General features: G+C 49.2%; 2 protein-coding genes across 2 annotated transcripts in view; both read right to left on the reverse strand.

The window, feature by feature from the left end:
* Window positions 1-3,220: 3,220 nt before the first annotated feature.
* On the reverse strand, window positions 3,221-6,139 carry INSM1 (INSM transcriptional repressor 1). The gene has a single exon (XM_084886973.1). It carries the CDS (start codon window positions 5,977-5,979, stop codon window positions 4,405-4,407), a length of 1,575 nt encoding a protein of 524 aa, XP_084743099.1. The 5' UTR covers window positions 5,980-6,139; the 3' UTR covers window positions 3,221-4,404.
* Window positions 6,140-11,716: 5,577 nt separating this feature from the next.
* Window positions 11,717-22,073, reverse strand: part of CFAP61 (cilia and flagella associated protein 61) — a 226,504-nt gene continuing 216,147 nt past the window's right edge. Inside the window, exons 26-27 of the mRNA XM_084888800.1 lie at window positions 21,401-21,491; window positions 11,717-13,823 (exon numbers count right to left, since the gene is read on the reverse strand). Coding sequence (XP_084744926.1) covers window positions 13,623-13,823; window positions 21,401-21,491 — 292 coding nt within the window. The 3' untranslated portion in view covers window positions 11,717-13,622. The remainder of the gene's footprint in view (window positions 13,824-21,400; window positions 21,492-22,073) is intronic.

The following is a 22,073-nucleotide window of genomic DNA, read 5'->3' on the forward strand; positions in this document are numbered from 1 at the left end:
TGCCTGCCACAGGCCAGTGGACTTTTATAGTTAATCCTAATGCCACAAAACAGCACCCCTGAGAAAGTGGGTTTTCTTCTGTGGATGGAGGATGCCTGCTCCCTTTGGGGTCCTTGCTGCCTTTCATGTCACAGTCTCTAGAACCCCCAAATATCTCACTGTGTCCCAGAACCCGTTCTCTCTGGTTTACACACAGCCCTGTGGGAAACCGAGGGACAATACAGCCAAGGGGCTTGCCCACGCAGAGACCTAGACCCTTTCTCTTTTGCAAGACAGACGGTGGGTGAAGACACTAAGGTGGGTGAAGATGTTAAGGTATGGTGTTATTTCTTCTCAAGGTTGTTAGCACATTATTCTGCTTGGTTTTGCTTGAGGGCTTTGTGGATGACTGTGGAATTGAGTCCAAAGGGATGGACCGGGAGCTGGTGGGAGGAGGAGGCTGTTCCACGTGATCCTGCCACAGAGCTAATGGAGGCAAATGAGAACCACTGGTGTACCCTTATCTGTAGCATCTGGGCACAGACACGCTGGGTGACATCTGCCTGGTGACTGGCATTGCCCGGTCTAACCTTGTATGAGTATGTCTGTCTCTCCTCAACACATCCACATGTGTTACCCAGTGGTCAGGGTTCTGCAGACTCCAGGACTCTGCTCTGCTCCAAGACGGCATCCTCATGGACAGCTGTTGAGCCTCTGACCTCCTATTGTGCTCACAAGTCACCCTGGAGCAGCTGCCTCTGCTGCATGGTCAGAGATGACCTTAGCGATGGGCCCCCAACCACCTGAAGGAGGAGTTCCCGGTGGCTGGGGCTGCACAGAAGCAGGCTGGAGCTGGCTTGGGTTAAAACGTTTCACTACAACGTTTCTACTATTAGAGCCCTAAGAGCCCCAAATTCTCCAGGCCTCCAGGGAAACGTGCCTCAAGAGGACATCATCAACTTGGAAGGGCAAACCAGCACGGCTGGCTGGCAGCTGTTTGAGCCGCTGGCTTCCTTCAGAGCCTGGGAGTGCTGGATAGCCGTGCTTAGTCCGCCTCACAGGTATGGAAATAGAAAGGTGTGAAGACCACTGGCAAAAATGAAGTCCTTTTCTTTATCTGTTCCCTGTTTTAGCTCCCTCCTCCTCGATCTGGTGACTTTTCCTGATCACTCTGCCCCTCCCAGCATCCCTCACTGGGCTGGGCGTGTAGTTTCCAGTGATGGGCACCCTCGCTAGGAGCAACCTGAGACACACAGGACGTCCTCAGCATCCTTCCCATGTTTATAAAGAAGGTGAATGCACTCCCACTTGGTGTTCTATTATAGGAACCCTTGTGACCTTATTACCCAGAGAGGAATAAGAGAGAGAGAGAGAGAGAGAGAGAGAGAGAGAGAGAGAGAGAGAGAGAGAGAGAGAGAGAGAGAGAGAGAGGAGAGAGAGAGAGAATATGAATGGGAATATGAATCTGATTTCCTTCCGGTGGAATATTCTAACTCATATTGCATTACTTTAAAATAACTGATCAAGTTTTTCAATTTCTCCTACCTACTACACTTTTATTTAGCAAACACCAATATACTCCATTTACTATTCAATTTCTCACATCAATGAAATTTTGACTTCTATTTTAGAATAAATAAATCTGAAGGGGCACATTTATGAACCAAACTTTGTTTGCCCTCATGAAGGTGGAACTTAGAATTCCTGATTATAAACTAGGAACACAGGTGAGAAGATACCATTCCGGCAGCCAGGCTTCTGCTCCTCAGGTTTGTAAGGAACATGGTTCATGGCAAAAAAAAAAAACAAAACAAACAAACAAACAAACAAAAAACATACCCTAACTCCCAGCATGAGGTATCTTTCCATGTATGGCATAATTCAGGGTGAACATTTTTTTAAACTTTCATATTATCGTTTTTCACTGGGAGCAGCTATCAACCCATAACCTGGAGTTTTCCTTCGCTTCCAAGCTTTCAGGGTGTTATACACACTGCTTCGTCCTGTGCCTTCACACCAAGGGGCACTGCGCTTCTGTCTTCCGCTGCTGAGCTGGTGAACTCTGCAGTCATCAGCCATAAAGGGCAACACACAGTTTGTCCCCGAGGCGGCTTACCTGCATGGCTCCCCCTTGGTTGTTATTTTGAGCCTATTCCCCACAAAGAGCGGAATAGTCAATGTTCCCGGGAGCTGAGCCTTTTACTAAACCCTTTCTTACCCAAAACTGGGGGCTCAGAATCTGAAAAAGATCCCTTTGTCATCTTATCCTTCCAAGTCTCTCACGTGCTGCCCTTCCCACCATCACTCCGAAGGGTGATCCCAGGGAAATGCAGCCCCAGTGGTTTCTGAAATCTCTCCGAAGGCTTGGCGGCCACAGGAAGGGCAGAGCAGCAGGCACAACCCACAGAGGGAAGGGGACAGCTCGGTGGTGACACTGAACACAGCGCTCTAATCCGTGTTTCAAAGGCAGAGAGAGCAAAACAACTCAAAACACTAACTGGCGAGTGTCAGCCTTGTTCTTTAAAGAGCTGAGTGACACGAAACAGAAAACATTCTAATGACCTGTGATTAAATTTAATACCCGAAACAGATGGTGTTCTATTCCCGCTCCCCCCCCCCCCCCCCCGCCAAAATGGGTTGCTCACCTGACTGGAAAATCATTTCTGAGCCCTCACCCCAAGACCAGTGGCCTAACTTCCACCCCACCCAAATGTGAATTGCTTCGTTTCCATTCCTTGGGAAATCTGACTATAAAATCATTCTTTCTTCTAATCTAGTTGGTACTCAAGGGTCAAAATTTAACCATGTTATTTATTTGAAGAAATATTGTTACACTGAGCCCCAAACGGCCAGGAAATGAAGGTTCTGATAAATTAACCAGGTGTTTCTCTATCCCCTTTGGTTAAAAGGATAGGTTTGTGTGGATACTTCTCTAGATTTCTCTGAGAAAGATTCACACAGCTTCCATTCCAACTTCTCCTTCCCGCACATTCCTAAAGACCCCTAATGCTTTCAGCTCCAGTTGTGGGTTTGAGTCTGGACCCTTGAACTCCCAGAGGGCAGAATCCAGCAGGGCAAGATCAGCTCTAAAAACCCACCATCCCCCTGAAGGTGGTGGGTTTTGTCCCTTCATAAAAAAATGTAGAGATGTGTACAAAATCATCTGAAGCTCTGTTTTTAAATCCTTGTTGAAACCGCTGGATGCAGAAAAATAAGCCCACCTTATGATGACTTTGAAAATATTTTATTTGAATAGTAAATAGTTATACAGTCAAAACAGTTCTATTGAAGCTGTCTATAAATAGCTAACAATTAAGAAAATAATGTTATGTAGAAAAGAGATTGCATTTAAAAGTAAGAGCTGTTGGTTGTACAAGGGCCTCGGGCGGGGGCCCTCGAAGCAGAACAAAATGGAAGGTTGTCTGTAATTTGCTCGGATAGGTATAAAAGTTAAAACTTTTAGCAGATCCCTTTAGAAAAAGGCTCTCTTGTAAAATGCACAGTGAAATGTCGAGAGTGGCTGGGGGAGGACAAAGCACACACCAAGAAAGAAAAAAAGATCTGCAATCAAATAATATCTCAATCTTCATAATTAATATAAATAAATAAAGAATAAATAACAATTACTCATAAATCAACATATACATTTTAAAGGGAACTCAAGACAGTCCTACCTCAGGCAACAAAAGGCGATCAAACCAAAACGTCTTCGCGTGAAATATTGAGGCAGTTTCTACAGCATCTTCTGAAAAGTCCCTTCCCTCCTCCCCCCCCCCCCCCCAAAAAACAAAAACAAAACAAACCAATCCCAGACGACAGTTCAAGGCATTTGTGGCTATACTAAAGAAAACTTCTTTTTCTCTTAAGCAATTTGATTTGTTCACATACAAAAAGGTAAAGCCAAACTCCAGCAGTTCACAAGCCATAATAAAGCTAATCGTGTGGGGAAGTTCAATTTACAGCCTGTGAAAGATAAAGGCATTGATTCCTCAAGGTTCACCCAAAAAACAACCCGTACGCTACATACATTAGAGAGCAGAAACTGGTAGGCGAGAGCAAACCGCATTTCTAGACCATGAACACAGCGAATACCTAGCAAGGAAAACCGCTCTCCCCTCCGAGGGAGGCTTCCAACCACGAGACAAACGCGCAGGGCTCTTCTCCCGGGTACAGAAGGGATGGGCTCCTGATGCGCAAAGGCAGGGTTGGGGGAAAGTGACACAACGCAAAAGGGGGCTCCAAAGGGAGTCACAATGACAGGATCGGGGTGACCGTTACGCCACATCAAGAGAAGCGGAGACAACACTTTGACCGGGGGTGGGCGCCCCCCGGCACGGACGCGGGTTTGGGGCGCGCGGGGCGCGCGCTCTCTCCGTGGGTCTGCGGCGAAGGCACAGTTTGGAGGGCCGGGAGGGAGGGCGCGCTCTAGCAGGCCGGCCGCACGGGCACCTGCAGCAGGATCACCTGTCTGTTCTCGGACGGGTGGCACTTGTTGATGTGCCGCGTGAGGCCGGGCGAGCTGTAGAAGGTGGCGGGGCAGTACTTGCAGGGGAACACCTGGGCGGCGTGCAGCAGGCGCAGGTGGCGCTCCTGGGCGCCCTTGCTGGGGAACGTCTCCCCGCACACCGGGCACAGGTGGCACTCGGCGGGGGCGCTCAGGCCCAGCGCGCCGGCCGCCGCCTCGCCGTCGCCGGCCGCCTCCTGCGGCGGCGCCTTCTCCTGGGGCCCCGGGTACAAGGCCAGCAGGTCCTCCGGCGGCGGCGGGGGCGCGGGCGGCGCAGTGCCCTTGGCCTGCAGCGCCTGGTGGTGTGCCAGCAGGTGCTTGCGCAGGTAGGCCTGGCGGCGGAACTTCTTGGCGCAGTGGTGGCACTCGTACAGCCCGTCTTCCGAGCCTGACTCGGAGACGCCGCCGGGGCTCGGCGTGTCGCGGTCGCTGCCGCCGCCGCAGCCGCCCGTGGCTTCCCGAGCCTCAGCCCTGGCGGCGGCTTCGGGCTCGGACGCCCGGGCGGCGGCGGCGGCGGCGGCGGCGGGTGGCGGGCGCGGCTTGTGCCAGCGGCGGTGCGAGGCCAGGTTGGCCGGGCAGCTGAAGACCTTGGCGCACTCGGGGCAGCGGTACTCCACGCGCACGATGCGCGAGCACTTGTGCTGCGCCAGCGCGAACGGGTCGGCGTACTCCTCCTTGCAGAGCTGGCAGATGAACTCGCCCAGCGGCCGCGCCGCGTCCCCCGCGCGGCCCCGCGGCGCCTCCACCGGGCCCTCCTTGATCTTCAGCCCCAGCACGGGCGACGTGGTCACCTCGTCCTCGAAGTGCAGCTTGCGGATGGCTTTGGGCTTCTTGGCGCCCGGAGCCTTGGCTGCTTTGGCTGGAGGCTCGGCGGCGGCGGGGGGCGGGGGCCGCTTGCCCGGGGGCCTCAGGGAGGCGGCGGCCGGGGCCAGCGGGGGCCCGGGCGCCGGGCCGCGGGTCGCCTCGGCACCCCCCGCCGGGAACGCCGTGCCCATCTTGAGCTCGGCGGGCGCGAAGAAGAGCGGGTCGCCGCTGCAGGTGCCGCTACCGCCGCCCGCGCCGCCGCCGCCCCCTCCGAGCAGCGCGGCGGGCGTGGGGAAGGACTCGGCCGACACCGGGGAGCCCAGGTTGAAGCTGCGCTCGAAGTACTTGTGCTTCTCGTGCTCGCGGCTCACGGGCCGCGTGGGGCTGTAGAGCGGCGCGGGGTGCGCGGCCTCGGGGTTGCCGAAGTGCGCGGCCCGCGGGCCCGGCTGGGGCGGCAGCGGGCGCGGCGCGCAGACGAGCGCGGCGGCGAGGGCCGCCTGGGCGCGCTCGGCGGGCGGCGGCGGCGGCCGGGGCAGCGGCCCGGGCCCCGGGCTCGGCGCGGGGGGCTCGGGGCGGGCGCCCCCGCATCCCGGCGACAGCAGGAGCGCGCGGTCGCCGTCCTCGCAGCCGCGCACTCGATAGGACACGGGGGTGGACTTCTTGCTGCGCTTCACCAGGAAGCCGCGCGGCATGGTGGCGCGGCGCGAGGGCCAGGCGCCGGCCGGGTCCCGCCTCCGCGCTCGGCCGTGGCGGCCTCAGTGGCCCCGGCCCATGCCCCGAGCGCGGCGGCGGCTGCGGGACTCGCGTGGCGCCGGCGGCGGCGGCAGCGGCTCGGCCCGGCTCTGCGCCCTGCGTGCGCGCCCCAGTGCCCGGGCCCCGGAGCCGCTCCCTTTTAACGGGGGGAGGGGGCCATTGTTCTCGCCTCCCGCTTCCCCCGGAGCCAATCAGCGCGCCGGCAGCTCCGCCACCCGGTGGGGTGGGAGGGCGGCGGGGCAGCCAAAAGGGAGTCGGGACGCCGGGGTCGCCCGGTAGGTGCGGCAGATGTACCTGAGGGCGAGGGGCCCCCCGCGTGCGCCCCGTCGCCCTCCCGCCCGGCGCCGCCGCCCCGCCCGCCCGGCCCGGCACACGCCCGGCCCCGCCTCGCTGCACGGTCCGCTGCTCCTCTATGCGAGGCGCACGTGCCGAGGCTTTGTGTGTCTCCTCCGGGGCGCCGAGCCGCCAAATGGACCCGTCCGTCAGCGCGACAATGCGCGCCCCCCTCCCGCGCGGGGATTACCCGCGGGTCGCGAGCAAAATAGCAACAAAGGAGGAGAATGGTCCCAAATATGTCACGAGGATTCGGTCCGCGAGCCGGAGCGGAGCGGAGGGGAAGTTGGGCGGGCGAAGTGGGTAGGGGTGGCGGTGGGCCGCAGCAGGCGACGGGACGATCGGAGTGCGGCTGCTGGGGCGGGAGGGGGTGGGGTGGGGTGGGGTCGGGGTAGGCTCGGGAACTCCTCGGGGTGTCTAGAAGAGAATCAAGAATTGGAAATAGCTGCAAAGCCCGGGCTGCCTGGAGTCCCCACCCGCGCTTAGGACTTCGGGTGGGCCGGGAGACCCTGGGTCCGAGCGAAAACGGAGTTCCACGTTTAGGTGGATGGTGTGGCCGTTGGCTGCAGCGGAGGGTGATGTTTGCTTCCATCCGCAGCCAGGGCCCACGGCCCTGGTCCTTGGGAAGGTCTCTCTGGAGTTTGAGAAGCAGCAGTTAGTACAGAAGGCGCTTCTTCCGTTGCCAGCAGATGCAGCGCTAGAGGGTGAGGGGGGCGGACTGGGATGGGTTCCAAAAAGAACTTGAATTTCTGAACTTTTTTTTTTTTTTTTAGTTGCAGGCAGTTTGGGGATGGGCATCCTCCGAGGGTCCCGGAGTAGCCCGCTCGGAGCCCCCACGCCGCCCAGGGCTGGGTGGATTCGGGTGGTACGGGCCAAGGTCCGAACTCGAGGTCAGCCGCGCGCGCCCCGGCGAAGTTGGTTTCCGCTCTCCTCCTCACGCCGCCTCATGCATTTTCATTCGGAGCGGGCATTTTGTCTGCCGGTTGACATCAGATGCTAAATCAAGGGCTCCAATCAAGGCTCTGCGAATAAAGGGGCCGCCTGTCTCCACGCAGGCCCCCCTTCCCCACCCCCACCCCCCAAGCCATGCCCCTTCACCTTTGTGAAGGAAATTAACCTCCAGCTATTGAGCGGCGGTCGCGGCCAATCTGGACGCAAAAGCGGCGCGTGCTGCTGGCAGAGAGGGAGGGGGGCAATCTGTCCTCCGAGGCGGGCCGCGGCCTCGAGAGGACAAGCTGCGCCCCCCTCCCTGCGCCACTGGGAAAAGACAACAGCGAAGATCGTATGGACCCAGTCTTGGCTCTTTGCTTCCATCCTCTTCTCAGCCTCGCGCAGTGGAAGCACAAAGGCGGCCTCTTCGGGGGTGGGGGCAGAACCCCAAGACTAGGAGTGGCCCTGATCCCTCGTCTCGTTGGGAACAAGTAGCAAAGCCACAGACTAGTGAGTCAAATGTGGTACGCTGTGAGGAAAATGCCACTCGATTGAAAGAGAAGGACATTTCCCTGCCAAAACCTGTGCATCCAGGCAGATTTTGCTGTTTTGCTTATGCTTAATTCCACGGAAGGTATTTAATTGTTTTTCGGATTTTCCCTCGGAAAATACCCTGGCTTGGAAATTTGATAGAATTTTAAAACACGAGCAGTAAATTGTAAAGGGACAGTTGTTAGGATTAACCAAGGGAAAAGGTATTTGATGATTTTCTTTGTGATTATTTTTCCTAACTCACAGACTTAAAAGAGAAGGATACCTATAATGGAATTATTTCGAAAGCTCCCGTTCTTTTTTTTTTTTTTTTTTTTAATGTTAAGTGAGATGACTGCTAGTTCTGGAAAGAAGTTAGGAATCCTAAAATAAGTTGATCTAAAATGTATACGTATGTTTCCATCTCAAAGCAACTGATGTTATTTCCTTGCCGTTGTGAGCGCTGATGAATGCTGCCAGTGAACAGAAGTGGGAAAGGGATTCCGGGACAGCTTTGGCCAATTTTATTTTCTAATCACGGATCCCATCTGGATTGTGGAATAATAGGGCGGGGGCTGGGTCGGCCATCCCTGACTGACTGCCGGAGGAGGGGTGGGGGAGAGCTGGTCCTGCATGTGCAACACTTCTTTCATTCAACAGATAACGGGGAGAGTTTGTCACCTGGAGAATCCTTTAAAATAACAACACCCATCATTGTAAAGAGTTGGGGGGAGGGGGGATGAAGGGGGGACTCCCGCAAAACAAAACGCTTGCCTGCCTAAATGCAAGGAATTCAAACAGGGCTCTGAATTAAGCCAAGAGAATCTTTTGAAAACTAGACACTGAGATTCAATGGACCTGTTCCTTTTATTTTTTTCATTTGTGGTTTCTAGTCTTGCCAGTGGAAGTGAAATATGCTTTCAGATGGGCACGGCCAAAATAAATGGGCACTTGAAAGGTACAAATATTAAACACCACCCAGAGCGGGGGCGGAGGGGGAGAGAATCAGGCTGGGGGCACCCCACCAGCAGCCTCTGAGAACCGGCACTCTTGCACCCAGTCGTGGGTTCCCGCTGTTTTCTCCGTGACTTTATTTCTCGGAACCCGTGCACCTGCGGGGATGGGGACCCGGGGCTATTTGTCTTCCCCCCCGAGGAGAGCGCAGCCGCCCGCTGCCCTAACTGAGCTGGGGGAGCGCTGAGCACTGATTTGCGCCCCAACCCACCCTTCAGGGGAGCTTCCCTGAAGCTCACAGGCATGAGGAACCCATGAGGGCCTTCGAGATGTCCTCCCCCGGCCCCAGGGGACTCTCTCCCTTTCCTGTGGGGCCCTGGCGAGTGCTTCGGAGAGACGCGGCGGCCTCCATCGCTTCCTGTCCTTGCGGCCCCGCCGGTGGCTCCTTGCTTGGCCTGCGGGGCCCGGGCCGCTGGCGCCCCAAATCGTCCCGCCTCGGTCCCCAAGCCGCCGTCGGCGCGCGCGGGGGGTCACTGTGACCTAGCCCCAGGGAGTTTCTAGAAAGCCTGGAGTATGGACATGAGCACTAAAGGGGGGCATATCGGCCTAGAAATTGCCTCTTGGGGTGTCCGCCAGCCCAAACAACCCCTGAGCCCAGAAAGGCAGAGACCAGAAGGTCCGCAGTCTCATCCCGCCGCCCAGTTGGAGACGCCAGGGAGGAGCGACAGGGAGTTGTCAGATCCTCTCCCCCCCTCCCCCCCACACACACCACCTCCCACCTCCCACCTCCCACACCCCAACCCTCCCTTCGGGCTGAGCTCCCTCCAATTTACAGGAGCCCCACCCCAGGCCCTCCTGGATCCGGAGCCTCGATCCCAGCCTGGACCCCGTTACCGCCTGGGAACCCGCCGGCAGTCCCTGAGGGCCCGGGCCCGGAGGCCTGAGCCGGGAGAGCTTTGTGTTTGCAGGAATGAGGGGCTGTGTGTCCGCCCCGAGGGCACGCGAGAGACACGCGCAGCCCGCCCGCCGCCCGCGCCCCGCTCGCTGGCCACTCCGGCCGCCCGGCACCTCCTGAGCCCCCGCCCGCCCGCGGGCCGCGCCTTTGTTCGGCACATTAGCATAAAGCTGCCCGGGATCTCCCGTTTAAATAATTCCACACAAAAGGAGAGAGCCTGAAAGAAAGCGAACAAGGCAGAGCCTGCGAGGCCGTGCCGTCCGCCCGGCGAGGAGCGGCGGCGCTCGAGTGCGTCCCTCCCCTCGAGGTTCAAGGGCCCCCAGCAATCTGCTGCGCGCAGGGTCCACGGGGGCCGGGGAAGGGCCCCTCTTTAGGCCCAGAGTGTGCCATCTGAGCACCTAGCGCGCCCCCAAGTGCACTCGGGACTGTTTGATTTTGCCTCGGGCTGGACGGTCCAGGCCGGGTGCGGGGTTATGGGGCTGGAAGCAGGACGGTCCCGGGTCCGGCCATTGAAAAGGGGGTGCAGGCAAAAGCCGGCAAGGGTGAAGGTGGACAATCTGGGAAAGTCATAATAGGGACGTGGGCCCAGACGCGCCGGCGGGGCAGCGAAGAGACAGGATGACATTGAACGTGGGCGCAGTAGGGGCTGCTCCCCCCTGGGAGATGGCGGCCTCCTGCTCCACGCACGCCTTCGTCTCCGAAAAGGCACCAACAAAACCCGCTGGAGACGGACCAGGAAGGCCACTGCTCCTCCATCCCTCCCTCTCGTCTTCCGCCTGGGTGCACAGGAGACCCTGGGGGCCAGGAGCCCGGACTTTTTCCACCTTGGCCGGAGTTCCCCTGTTCTTGTTTCTGCTCTTGGTTTTGGGTTTCTGTATTCTTCCCCCGATTCCTAGTACTCTGCTCTTGTCCACCCTGACTTCCTCTTTTCCTCCCATCTCTGCCTCTTGCCCTCTCCTCTCCTCCCCTCTCTCCTTCTCTCCCACCCCTCTGCCTCTCCGTGTCTCTGCCCTCCTCGTCAGTCCTGGTCTCTCCCTCTTTTTCTCCCCCTGCCCACCCCTATCCCATCACTCTCTCCTCTTCCCATCTCTTATTCCTCCAGTCTCTCCCCCATCTCTCCCAGTGATTCCCCCACTTCTCCTCTGAGACCCTCCGGTCCGCTCCCCCAGACTCTTCCTGCCTCTCCTCCCCTCTGGGCCGTCACCTCTCTCCCCCATCTCCCTCCCCTCACTCCCACTCTTCCCTGCCTCTTCCCCTTCCCTCACCCCGCCCCCCTTGTCCCTCTCCCAACTCTCCCTTCTCCCGGCAGGCAGGCCAGCGTGTGTTATTTTATTTGTCTAGAGAGAGCCTATTTGTTCAGTGATGTGTGGCCTCCTGGCCGCCAGCTTTAATGGGGGACCGAGAGGCTTGGTTTCTGTGAGCATTAGCATACAGCTGCCCGCTCCTGGGCTCACTTTATCCCAGCCTTATCGTCACCTCTCTCCCAACCAGAAACAATCAACAGCTCCGCACTCAGGGACTCAGGGACTCTGTAGCCCTGATCACCCAGGGCGATTGTGTTTCTCTCTCTCTCTCTCTCTCTCTCTCTCTCTCTCTCTCTCTCTCTCTCTCTCTCTCTCATTACCTCCCTCCCTTCCTCTCTCCCCCTTCTAAGGGTAAATACAGATTCGCTGGCTTTACATGTTATTCTCCATGTAGTTTCTCTTTCCTCTGCCACCTCCTCTTATATTTTCCTTCTGCCTTCCTGTGATATTTGGGTGAAATATGAGGAGCCATTTGGGAAAGGAGGAGGCTGTGCTCTATTGCAAACCAACATATGCCAGGAGATCCTTTAGAGGCATCTGAGAGGCATGGTAGCTGCGTGTGATTTGGGGAAAACTTGGGAAAATGAACTTTGGTATTTTCTCATCAGAATGCTTTGTTCAAAACTACACAATTCCAAAATCAGGCTTAGAACCCAAGATGTCCCCAGCTCTACAGCAAACACTGAAACACATGGGAACTTCATGATGCAGTCTGTCCCCACAGAAGCTGTGCCTGTGCGAGCCCAGAGAAGTCCCAATGTTGGTCTCTTTGAAGCCCTTCTTTTGCGAGTCTTCACCATTAGTAAGGAATCAATATCTCCATTCTCCCAAAGCCCTTAAGCCAGCCCATTTCAACCTGGATCAACCACTCTTGGGCACTTCCCTTATTCTTAGGAAAGTTGTTCCCCAGTGGTAAAATGTATGCTAAAATCCATGCCTAGATCCCCAAAATTACTCACTCACTATGAGTTGATGGCTACAACCACCTCATCTGATACACTTTGCAGACTAAAATGTAATCTAGACATTTTCAAATTTGTCGTGATACTTAGGGAGGTTCAAGACCGCTTTTTAAAGAGCAGCAAAGGAAAGCATTAAGTGTATGCATGTAAGCATGACTCAGTATTAAAATTGGCATTGCCATTTGGGGTTCCTTTAACATGACTAGATGCTTTTTAATGGCAGTACTTGATCACAGAAATCATAACTGTTGATCCTTTGAGGTTGTTCTGTTAATCTCCACCCAAGGGTCACAGACACTCACTCTTTGCTGACCAATGAACCCAGGGCCTCTGAGGGGAAGGGAGGGGGAGGGACTCCTTCACAGGCCCTTGAAGTAGGGTCCTTGGGTGTTGGGATGGCAGTTTGAGGAGTAAACCAGTAGCGATTGTTCTCAGTTCAGGTTACACAGGTTACCATGTGACCGAGGCTGGGTAAAACACACATGTGAGGGAATTCGTGGGGTTTATTGCTCACTTCTACCTACATTAGAAAAATCAGTGTCTAGTGTTCTAGAACAATGTTATTTTTGAGAAGAATCAATTTGATGATAACGGATGTGAAAATCTGAAATGCCAACTACAACTTTCTATCTAATAGCTGTGTTATCCTTGTAATTGTGCCAACTTTTGCTAAACATTAATATGAATGCAAAAACTGAACAAAAACTGGAATTAAGTCTATGGAAACCAAATTTAAGCACCCTGTTGGTCAAATTTCTGCCACAAATAGTGTCACAGTAACACCTAAAAGAGATCCAAATAAATGAAAACAGTCTTATGTGTTGTTTCTAAATCCGCATGTTTTCTAGTAGGCACTTAATTTTCTTTACTTGTAAGAAGGTCTCTGACCCACATTATAAGTGACATGTACCAGGCCCCAATGCAAAGCAACAAGGCTAAGGGCTTAAGGAAGTCAACTAATTTCTGATTACAATTTTCTATTCTAACACCCATGTATGAAATTTTAAAAAATAAGAAAAAAAAATCTGTACGTGTGTTATATTCTAGTTTTTCACTGCATTTATGCCCATGGCCTACAACATGAAATAGAAATACAGGGCCTGTGACTGCAGCCTCCTCATTCCAAACGTTGTCTGACATGTTCCTACCCAATCAGTCCCTCTGCTGTGGGCAGAGTTAATTTCTCATTATCAGTTTTACGAATGGTCCACGTGGGCACACGATTTTCCTTTCTATTGCCTGGGATTATTACTGGGTAAACATGTGAATAACAAAATTGGCGGCAGACCATTTCAGGAAATGAACGTCATACCCACGGTAAAAACAAGTCTTACACAGTCTGATCTTATTGTGTTGCTAAAATAGATTATTCTGTACGGAAATGTCTGGTATTAGCAGAGCAGCTCCCCGGGCCCAGAATAGAGGCGCACAGCCGTGCGCCACCTACTGGGACGACAGAAAATGACATGCATAAGTGCTGGCGGAGAAGACAACAAACCCAGGAGACAATGGTGCTTGGCTGTCAAGCCAGGCTTCAGAGAGGCTTCCTACTTATTCAGAGTGCTTCCAGGAACTCCAGGTGTGGAAACAAAAAAGCGGAGGACATGGCCACACTAAATGATGCCTGGCCACGCGTACATGGGCAGGTGGTAGTGATTATACTGCAGGTAGTCAAGGATGCTCCTCTCCAGCAGCGACTTATAGATGCTTTCCTCGAAAACTTTTTTGAGGTATGCCTTAGGCTTCTCGTTCAGGCTAATCTCCTCATCGACTAGCTGACAGGCTAACTGTTCCATGGAGGGAGATTCTTCCTCCTGGAAAAGACAGTAAGAGGCCAGATACAGAAATTACGTTAAGCGCCATGACGAGAACAGTTGCATTAACCTGAAGAACATAGTGCTCAGTTCCCCAAGAATGGTCATTGTTTCCTGGCTTTAAAAAAATATTTTCGATTGTGGCCAAGTATACATGATAAAATTTACCATTTACCCGTTTTTAAATGTGTATTTCAGTGGCATTAAGGACATTCATGTTTTTATGCAACCATCTCCAGAACTGAAACTCTGTCCCCATTAAACGCTAAGTCCCCACCCTCAACCCTCCCAGTTCCTGGGAACCACCATTCTACTTTCTGACTCAATGATTTTGACGACTCCAGGGACCTCATAAAAGTGGGATTATATAGTATTTGTCTTTTTGTGAGTAGTTTACCTCACTTAGCATTACATCCTCAAGGTTCATCAAGCATGGTACTTTTAAACTCTTGATTTTCAGATAAAAAATGATCTTTAATCATGCTTATGTTAAAGGGAGTGATTACGTGTGTGTTTTTTTTTTAATGTTATTTTTATTGATTTTAGAGAGAGGAAGAGAGAGGGAGAGAGAGATTGAAATATCCATGATGAGAGAGAATCAATGATTGGCTGCCTCCTGCATGGGCCCTACTAGGGATTGAGCCTGAGTCTGCAAGCCAGACATGTGTCCTTGACCAGAATCGAACCCCGGATCCTTCAGTCTGCAGTCCGACATTCTATCCATTGAGCCAAACAGGCTAGGGCTGATTAAATGTTTTTACGTGAAACTCCTAGATGGTTTACTTCACATGGTTAGATCCTTAAGAAATAGGATTTTTAAACCTTATAATACATTTGTAAAGCCAAATTTCATTGATATCTCTGAAGATAGGGCTCGCTCCAGAAGAATAAAGTTGTGTGAAATTCAGAATCATATGCTGTGCATCTCCCTAATTCCATAGGGATTTCTCCTCAACATTTTATTCCAAAAATATTCAAACACACAGCAAGTTGACAGAATTGTACCTGGATTCCATGGCCAACTTTGCACTATATTTGCTTCATCTGCCCATGTATCTGTTTATAGGAGGATTGTTATAAAAAGCACGTCACCGAGGTTTGAGCTGCATGCTTACACCACAATAATTGAAAATTACCTTAAAGGAAAAGTCACATGGACTTTGATGCTATGTTTATTTGAACTTCCAATAATTATTTTTATTTTGAACAAAACAAGTGGATAACTTGCAGAGTTCCACTGCATCATTAATTTATTAATAAGAACTTATAGATAAAAATATATTCCAACTATAGGGAGGCATAGGGAAATTATCACTTGGTTTTTTAAGCGAGACCCTACTAGGTATTAAAGGTGCTGAATCACTTGATTGCCCCCAGCAGCCCCAAGCTTATATGCTGCAATAGATATGAGGCTTGTCTCAGGCAAAAGCCATTAATTTATAATTATTTTTATTCCCACAATAATTATTGGAGTCTTTGGGATCTTATATAACGCTGCTCTGATATGGGGGTAAATAGTATAAAGTCACAAAATAGAGCTTTTAAATTTACCTGAGACAAACAGTGCTCTCTAGATGGTAAACAGGTTTTTTGTGCTTTTCATTTGATTCTTGTAGTGTGATCTATCTCAGTGTGACCACCTTCCCTCTCAGTGTGACCAGCTCCCCTCTCAAAGTGCTCACCTATGACCAACTCACATCACAATGCCACTTAAAGTACATGATCCTTTATGTCTGTGTCTTTCATTTAACATAGTGTTTTGATGTTCATCCACTTTGTATAATGTCTCAGGACTTCATTTCTTTTTATGGCAGAACAATGCTACATTCTGTGGATATGCCATGTTGTTTATAATTGATCTATTGATTGCATTTGGGCTGTTTACTCTGAATAGTGCTGCTATGAACATTCATGTGTGAGTGTTCCTTTGGATTTTTAAATTCTTTGAATGTACATACCTAGGAGTGCAATGACTAGGTCATGTAATAATTCCATGTGTAAGTCTTTGAGGAACCATCAAACCATTTTCCACAGCAACTGCACAATTTTACATTCCCATCAGCAGTGTGTGAGGCTTCCAATTTTTCTATATTCTTGCTAATACTTGTTATATTATTACTTTTTTTGTAGAGCCAGTCTAGTGGGTGTAACATGACATTTCATTGTGGTTTTGCTCTGCATTTTCCTAATGATTGATCATGTTAATATCTTTACATGTAAATGACTTTACTTCTGGACTCTCAGTTTTATTTCACTGATCTATCTTTATATAAGTACCACCCCTGTCTAGGATACTATTGATTTGTAGTAAGTTTTAAAATTTTATAGAGTACTAGAGGCCTGGTGCATGAAATTTGTGCACTGGAAGGTGAGTGTGTGTGTGTGTGTGTGGGGGGGGTGTCCCTCAGCCTGGCCTGCACCCTCTTGCAGTCCGGGATCCCTCAGGGAATGTCCACTTCCTAGCTTAGACATCTAAACTTGCAGTCAGATCTCTCTCATAGTCTGGGGTTCTTGCAGTCCAGGATCCCTTGCTCCTTACTGCCCACCTGCAGCCCTGTACCCGGCATCTGGTTGAGTGGCACTCTCTCAGGGGAAGCACACTGACCACCAGGGGGAAACTCCGGCATTGAGCGCCTGCCCCCTGGTGGCCAGTGCATGTCATAGTGACCAGTTGTTCTATCAGTGGTTCTGCCATTTGGTCAATTTGCATATTAGGGTTGTATTATATAGGATGTCCTTTGATTTTTGTTTTTACAGCCAAAAGTGTTTTGGCTGCGTGGAGTCCCTTGTATTTCCATGTAAATTTAGGATTGGCTTTTCCTTCTACAAAATATACCATTGGGATTTTGATAGGATTGCATTGAAGTGGTGGATTGTTTTAGATAGTATTGCCATCTAAACAATATTAAGTCTTCAAAACCATGAACACAGACATGTTTCCATTTCTTTGGTTTCTTTCAGAAATGCTTTGTTTTCAATGTGCAAGTCTTGCACCTTCTTGGTTAAATTTATTCCCAATTATTCTATTATTTTGATGCTATCATAAATTGAGCTGTTTTCTCATTTTCATTTCTGGATTATGCATTGTTAATGTAGACCACTGATTATTGTATGATCTTGTATCCTATAACTTTGCAGAATTTATTTGTTAGCTCTAATGTTATTTTTTGCATGTTATAGGATTTTTTTATATATGAGATCATGTCATTGGAGAAGAGAGAGAGTTTTCCTTCTTCCTTTCCAATGTGGAAGCCTTTTTTCTTTTGTTTTTCCTGCCTAACTGTTCTGGTTAGAACTTCCAGTACGTTGTTAAATGTGATGCAAGCAGACATCCTTGTCTTGTTCCAAATCACATAGGTAAAGCATTCTCTCTTTCATCATCATTGTATATATATTTTATTTACTTTATTAGGTTGGGACAGTTCCCTTCTACTTTTTTTTTTTTTAAACTGCTCTTACCATGAAAGCATGTTTGATTTAGCCAGATGCTTTTTCTGCATCAATTGAGGGGGTAGCATTTGCCCCCTTCATTCTATTTATGTAGTGTACTACATTGACTAATTTTTATATGTTGAACCACTCTTCCATTTTTGGGGTACATCTCACTTGGCCATTGTTTTATGCTGCTGGATTTAGTTTGCTAGTTATCCGTTGAAGATTTTTGCATTTTAACCCACAGGGAATATTGTTGTGGGGTTTTCTTTTCTTTTTATGTCTTTGTCTGGTTTTGGTGTTAATTCTTTAAATGTTAAGTCATTTGGTCCTAGGCTTTTCTTTGCTGGGAGGTTTCTGATTACTGATTCAATACTTTCACTTTTCATAGATCTGTTGAGATTTTCTATTTCTTCTTGAGTCAGTTTTTTGTCGTTTATGTGTTTCTAGGAATTTGTACATCTCATCTAGGTTGTTTAATTCATTGGCATACAGTTGTTCATAGTATTCTCTTATAGCACCTTTTTACTTCTGTAAAGTCAGTAGCAATGTCTTTCATTTCTGATTTTAGTAATGAATCTTTTTTCTTAGTCAATTTGATTCAAGGTTTGTCAATTTTGTTGATTTTTTTCAAAGAACCAACGTTTGTTTTCATCAAATTTCTGTCATTTAAAAAATTTTCTATTTCCCTTATCTCCACTAAAATTTTTATTATTTATTTCCTCTGCTAGGATTGGGTTTTGTTTTGTTTTCTTTTTCTAGTTCCTTAAGGTAAAAAAGTAGGTTACTGACTTAAAAACTTTCATTTTGAAAAAATTTCATTGATTGATTGATGAGAGAGAGAGAGAGAGAGAGAGAGAGAGAGAGAGAGAGAGAGATTGTTTTTGTTGTTCTACCTATCTATGTATTCATTGGTCAACTTTTGTATGTACCCCGATCAGGGCTTGAACCCGCAACCTTGGCATGTTGGGATGATGCTCTAACCAACTGAGTTACCTAGCCAGGGAAAGATCTGTTTCTTTCTTTCTTTCTTTCTTTCTTTCTTTCTTTCTTTCTTTCTTTCTTTCTTTCTTTCTTTCTTTCTTCCTTCCTTCCTTCCTTCCTTCCTTCCTTCCTTCCTTCCTTCCTTCCTTCCTTCCTTCTTCCTTTCTTCCTGTAGGTATTTACTAGTATAGCTATGAATTTTCCTCTGAAAGCTGCTTTTGCTCCATCCCATAAATTTTGGTGTGTTTTCATTTTCATTAGTCTCTGAGTATTTCTAATATCCCATTAGATTCTGTCTTTGAAATAAAAGAAGTTGCTTAAGAATATGTTGTTTAATTTCCACAAATTTGTGAATTTTTGTTTTCTTTCTGTTTTTGATTCTTCGTTTCATTTTATTGTGGTTAGAGAATACACTTTGTATGATGTAAATATTTAAAATTTATTGACAATCATTCTGTGGTCTAACATATGGCCTATCCTGGAGAATGATCCATGTGTACTTAAGAAGAATGTGCATCTTGCTATTGTTGGGTAGAGTGTTCTATATATATGTGTTAAGACTAGTTCTTTTATAGTTCTGGTCAAGTCTTTTACTTCCTTATTGATCTTCTGATTATTCTATGCATTATCAAAAGTGAGATAGTGAAGTTTCCAACTATTATTTTAGAACAATCTCTTCAATTCTATCAACATTTGCTTCATATATCTTGGGGTTCTGTTGTTAGATATATGTATGTTTAAAATTGTTATATAGTTCTCAAAGAATTTTGAAGGGTAGTTTTCACTCCACATTTCACTCTGGTCAATGATTCTTTGGCTTCAGTCACAGCTGACTGCAGTGCCAATGGATTTCCTCTCTATGTCCACAAAAGGATTTGAGATGTCTTATAATGAGCTTCTTTTTCAAATAAATGACATATAGATTCGAGGTGACATCAGTTACAGATAATAGTCTTTTATTTCATTCTCCACATGTGGAGAAAAAGGAAAATTGATATGCTAAGCTCTAGGATAGCACAGTTTATGGGACTGAAGTTCTGAGTTTCTCTGAGGAAAAGGTAGAAACTGAGATGAAATGGGTTACAGCAACTCAATATCAGAAAAAGGAATTACTGTTACTCTTTAGAGATGGCTCTATTATTTCCCTAATATCAGATTCTTAAATGAAATTCCTGCATGTGTGCATCTGACTGGCATTTCCACTGTCAGCCTGTCTCCGCCATAACCGCCACCACCACTGCTCCCGTGGTGATCGGCACGAGCTGACAGCCTTCTTCTGTGCCATGTTCTTACACACACCACATCCCCTCCTTTGCGCCTTCCTCAGCTCTCCGAGGTGGAAGCAGTTCGTCCCTGTTCCCCAGGGGTCTGAGCTGGGGGCAGAGACCACTGCACGCACCACCTCTTCCCGTGGCCTTTTCCACTTTACAAATACAAACGTGGAAAACAGGACAGTGCCCGGTAGAGGCTTTTCTTTCAGAAGTTTCACTTTCTGCAAGTCTAAAAACCCACGAGAATGGTTGGGGAGCCATTAGTGTGTCTTCCACAAACGCCCATGGCCACTTCTGACCTCCTGCGAGGGCCCGCTGCCCACGCTGTTGGCTTATAGTGAACAACCCACAGCCAACGTCTGTTCATCGGTGCAGGCCGGCAGTTCTCAGTGAGCGCCATGAAAAGCGAATCACTGGGTTTCACAGTTTACCTAGAGAGATGAAGGAAAAGCTTCCCTTTTAAGCTTGACCCCTAAAACCCCTGGCCCTGTGCAAAACGTTCACGGAGAGGCTCAGAGCTGGGGTTGAGAGGAATTTAGCACAGGGCTTTGATGGATAAGTCGTAAAGGGATGGGTGATTACTGTGGGCAGCAGTGAGCTGCAGATGACATTTTGAGAGGCAGTGGGAATGTGTGGCATCAAAGGGAGTGCAGTCAGCACCAGTCTTACCACCCAGACTCAGTTTCCCTGAGCTGAGTCCTCGCAGCCATGGAGGAAGTGCAGGGACTTCCTGACCTGTGGCTGCAGTCCCCTCTGCCCCTCTCGTGGACACTTAGCTGCCAGGTCCCTACCTATGTGGATCCTAAAGACAACTAAATTTGGTTTAAACGGTAAACCCATTTTTCTCATTCTGAAGCTACTTGAGATTGGCAAAACTATTTCAATTTCCCAGCTTGCACTCCAGGAATAAAACAGAAAAACAGAGGATAAGGTGGGGGTAAGGGGGGGCCAAGGAAGAGAAGGTGCCAGGCCACACAGTTTGGCCCCGTGTGGCTTAGTGCCTCCGTTCCTATCTTTGGAGTGAGAGACCTTTGAGCTGAAGCTTGCTGGCTACTGCCTTGCCGTGTGACCACAGCCAGTCACTTAAAATCTTCAGCTGCAGCATCCTCATTGGTAAAGAGCAGAGGGTAACAGCACCTGTGCCCACCCGAGTGGGTGGGCTCCTGTTGGGATGACAACAGAGACGCAGGACTCGCCCATTGAGACAGTAGAATGTGGTGGAAGCGCAGCCAATGCCTGCGTGGAGCGAGGCAGAGCCTCTGATGGGTTCTGGGCGGCTTTTTGAGCACAGGTGTTAACCTGCCCCTGCTCTCTGAGGACTCCAGTGTTGAAACAAATAACTTAAAGTTTCACAGATAGTTTACTAGTATTTACATTGTAGAGTCCAATTTCTTGTCGAACAGCAAGACTTTGGGCTGTGTCACCCCACTTCCATCCAAATCTGTGTTGTTTTGAGAGAGAGGTTTTGGTTATAGGAGAAGTGTGTCTGGACATTTGATGACTTCTCTTTACATGTTTAAAACAGCATGTGCACACATGTGTAGTGAAGGCCGGACAGACATATACTAAAGGAATGCAAGCTTCACTCCTGAGGCCGAGTAGATATAACTCATATTCAGTTTTCAGCCAACACTGTCCGCTGATGATACAAATACAATTATTTGTAAAAAGGAAAAAAGAAAGTTGCCCCTCATAAAAGGATTTAAAGAATCCATTTTCCCTGAATGTCACCATCATGTTTACATATTCTGTAGTTTGTTTATATGAAGTACAGGTAGTTTTAAAAGTAAAACTGTAAAGTGGGAATGTAGGGGAAAATCTAAATGACCAACCATACAAATTGTTTATAATTAGCAAAGAATAACACCCATATCCATTAATCACTCTTACCTTCTTGGAGGTTAACACTTGGCGTAACTCTTTCCTGAGATCAATAAAACGATCGTGAAAGAGGGCCATGCACCAGGGCTCTGTGAAGTAGCTGGTGAGGAAAGAAAAGACTCAGTTAGCTGGAAACCCTCTCATTACCACTAATAAAGTATTTACCTGCTTTCTTTTTGCCTTTGTAAATGACAATCCTGGCCCCACTGCAATCGTTTGCTCATAAAACGCCCCGTGGAACAGCCTGGCCAATCAATTTTTTAAATGGATGTTCCTGATGTAGGGCCAGGTTCCATAATTACATTCAAAGTGGTTTAATTCAAAGCCGGGGCAAGACCCGGTGAAGAATCCTGATTTTATCAGAATTTAAAAGCCTGAAGACTTGTAAAGAACGGTGTCTCCATTATCTGCCCTCGTTTGAGAAAAACAGATTGCAGGATTAACTGAACTGCTGCATAAACAAATTAAATTTGGGGAGACAATAACACAAACGTTGCTCATCATTAAGGTTTCTGGATTAATAATGACCAGAAAAACAGGCCGCCTCGGTGTTGCAACACGGTCCTCGTACAATTGCCCTGATGCTTAATTGAATCTCTCTTAGGAGAGCAGCTCTCTTAGGGGTTTGCATTTGCTAACTTTGCACAGAAAACTGCTTGGATACATGCTTTCTTTCATGGAA

This window comes from Pipistrellus hanaki (assembly GCF_964339955.1).
Source record: "Pipistrellus hanaki genome assembly, chromosome: 6".
NCBI lineage: Eukaryota > Metazoa > Chordata > Mammalia > Chiroptera > Vespertilionidae > Pipistrellus > Pipistrellus hanaki.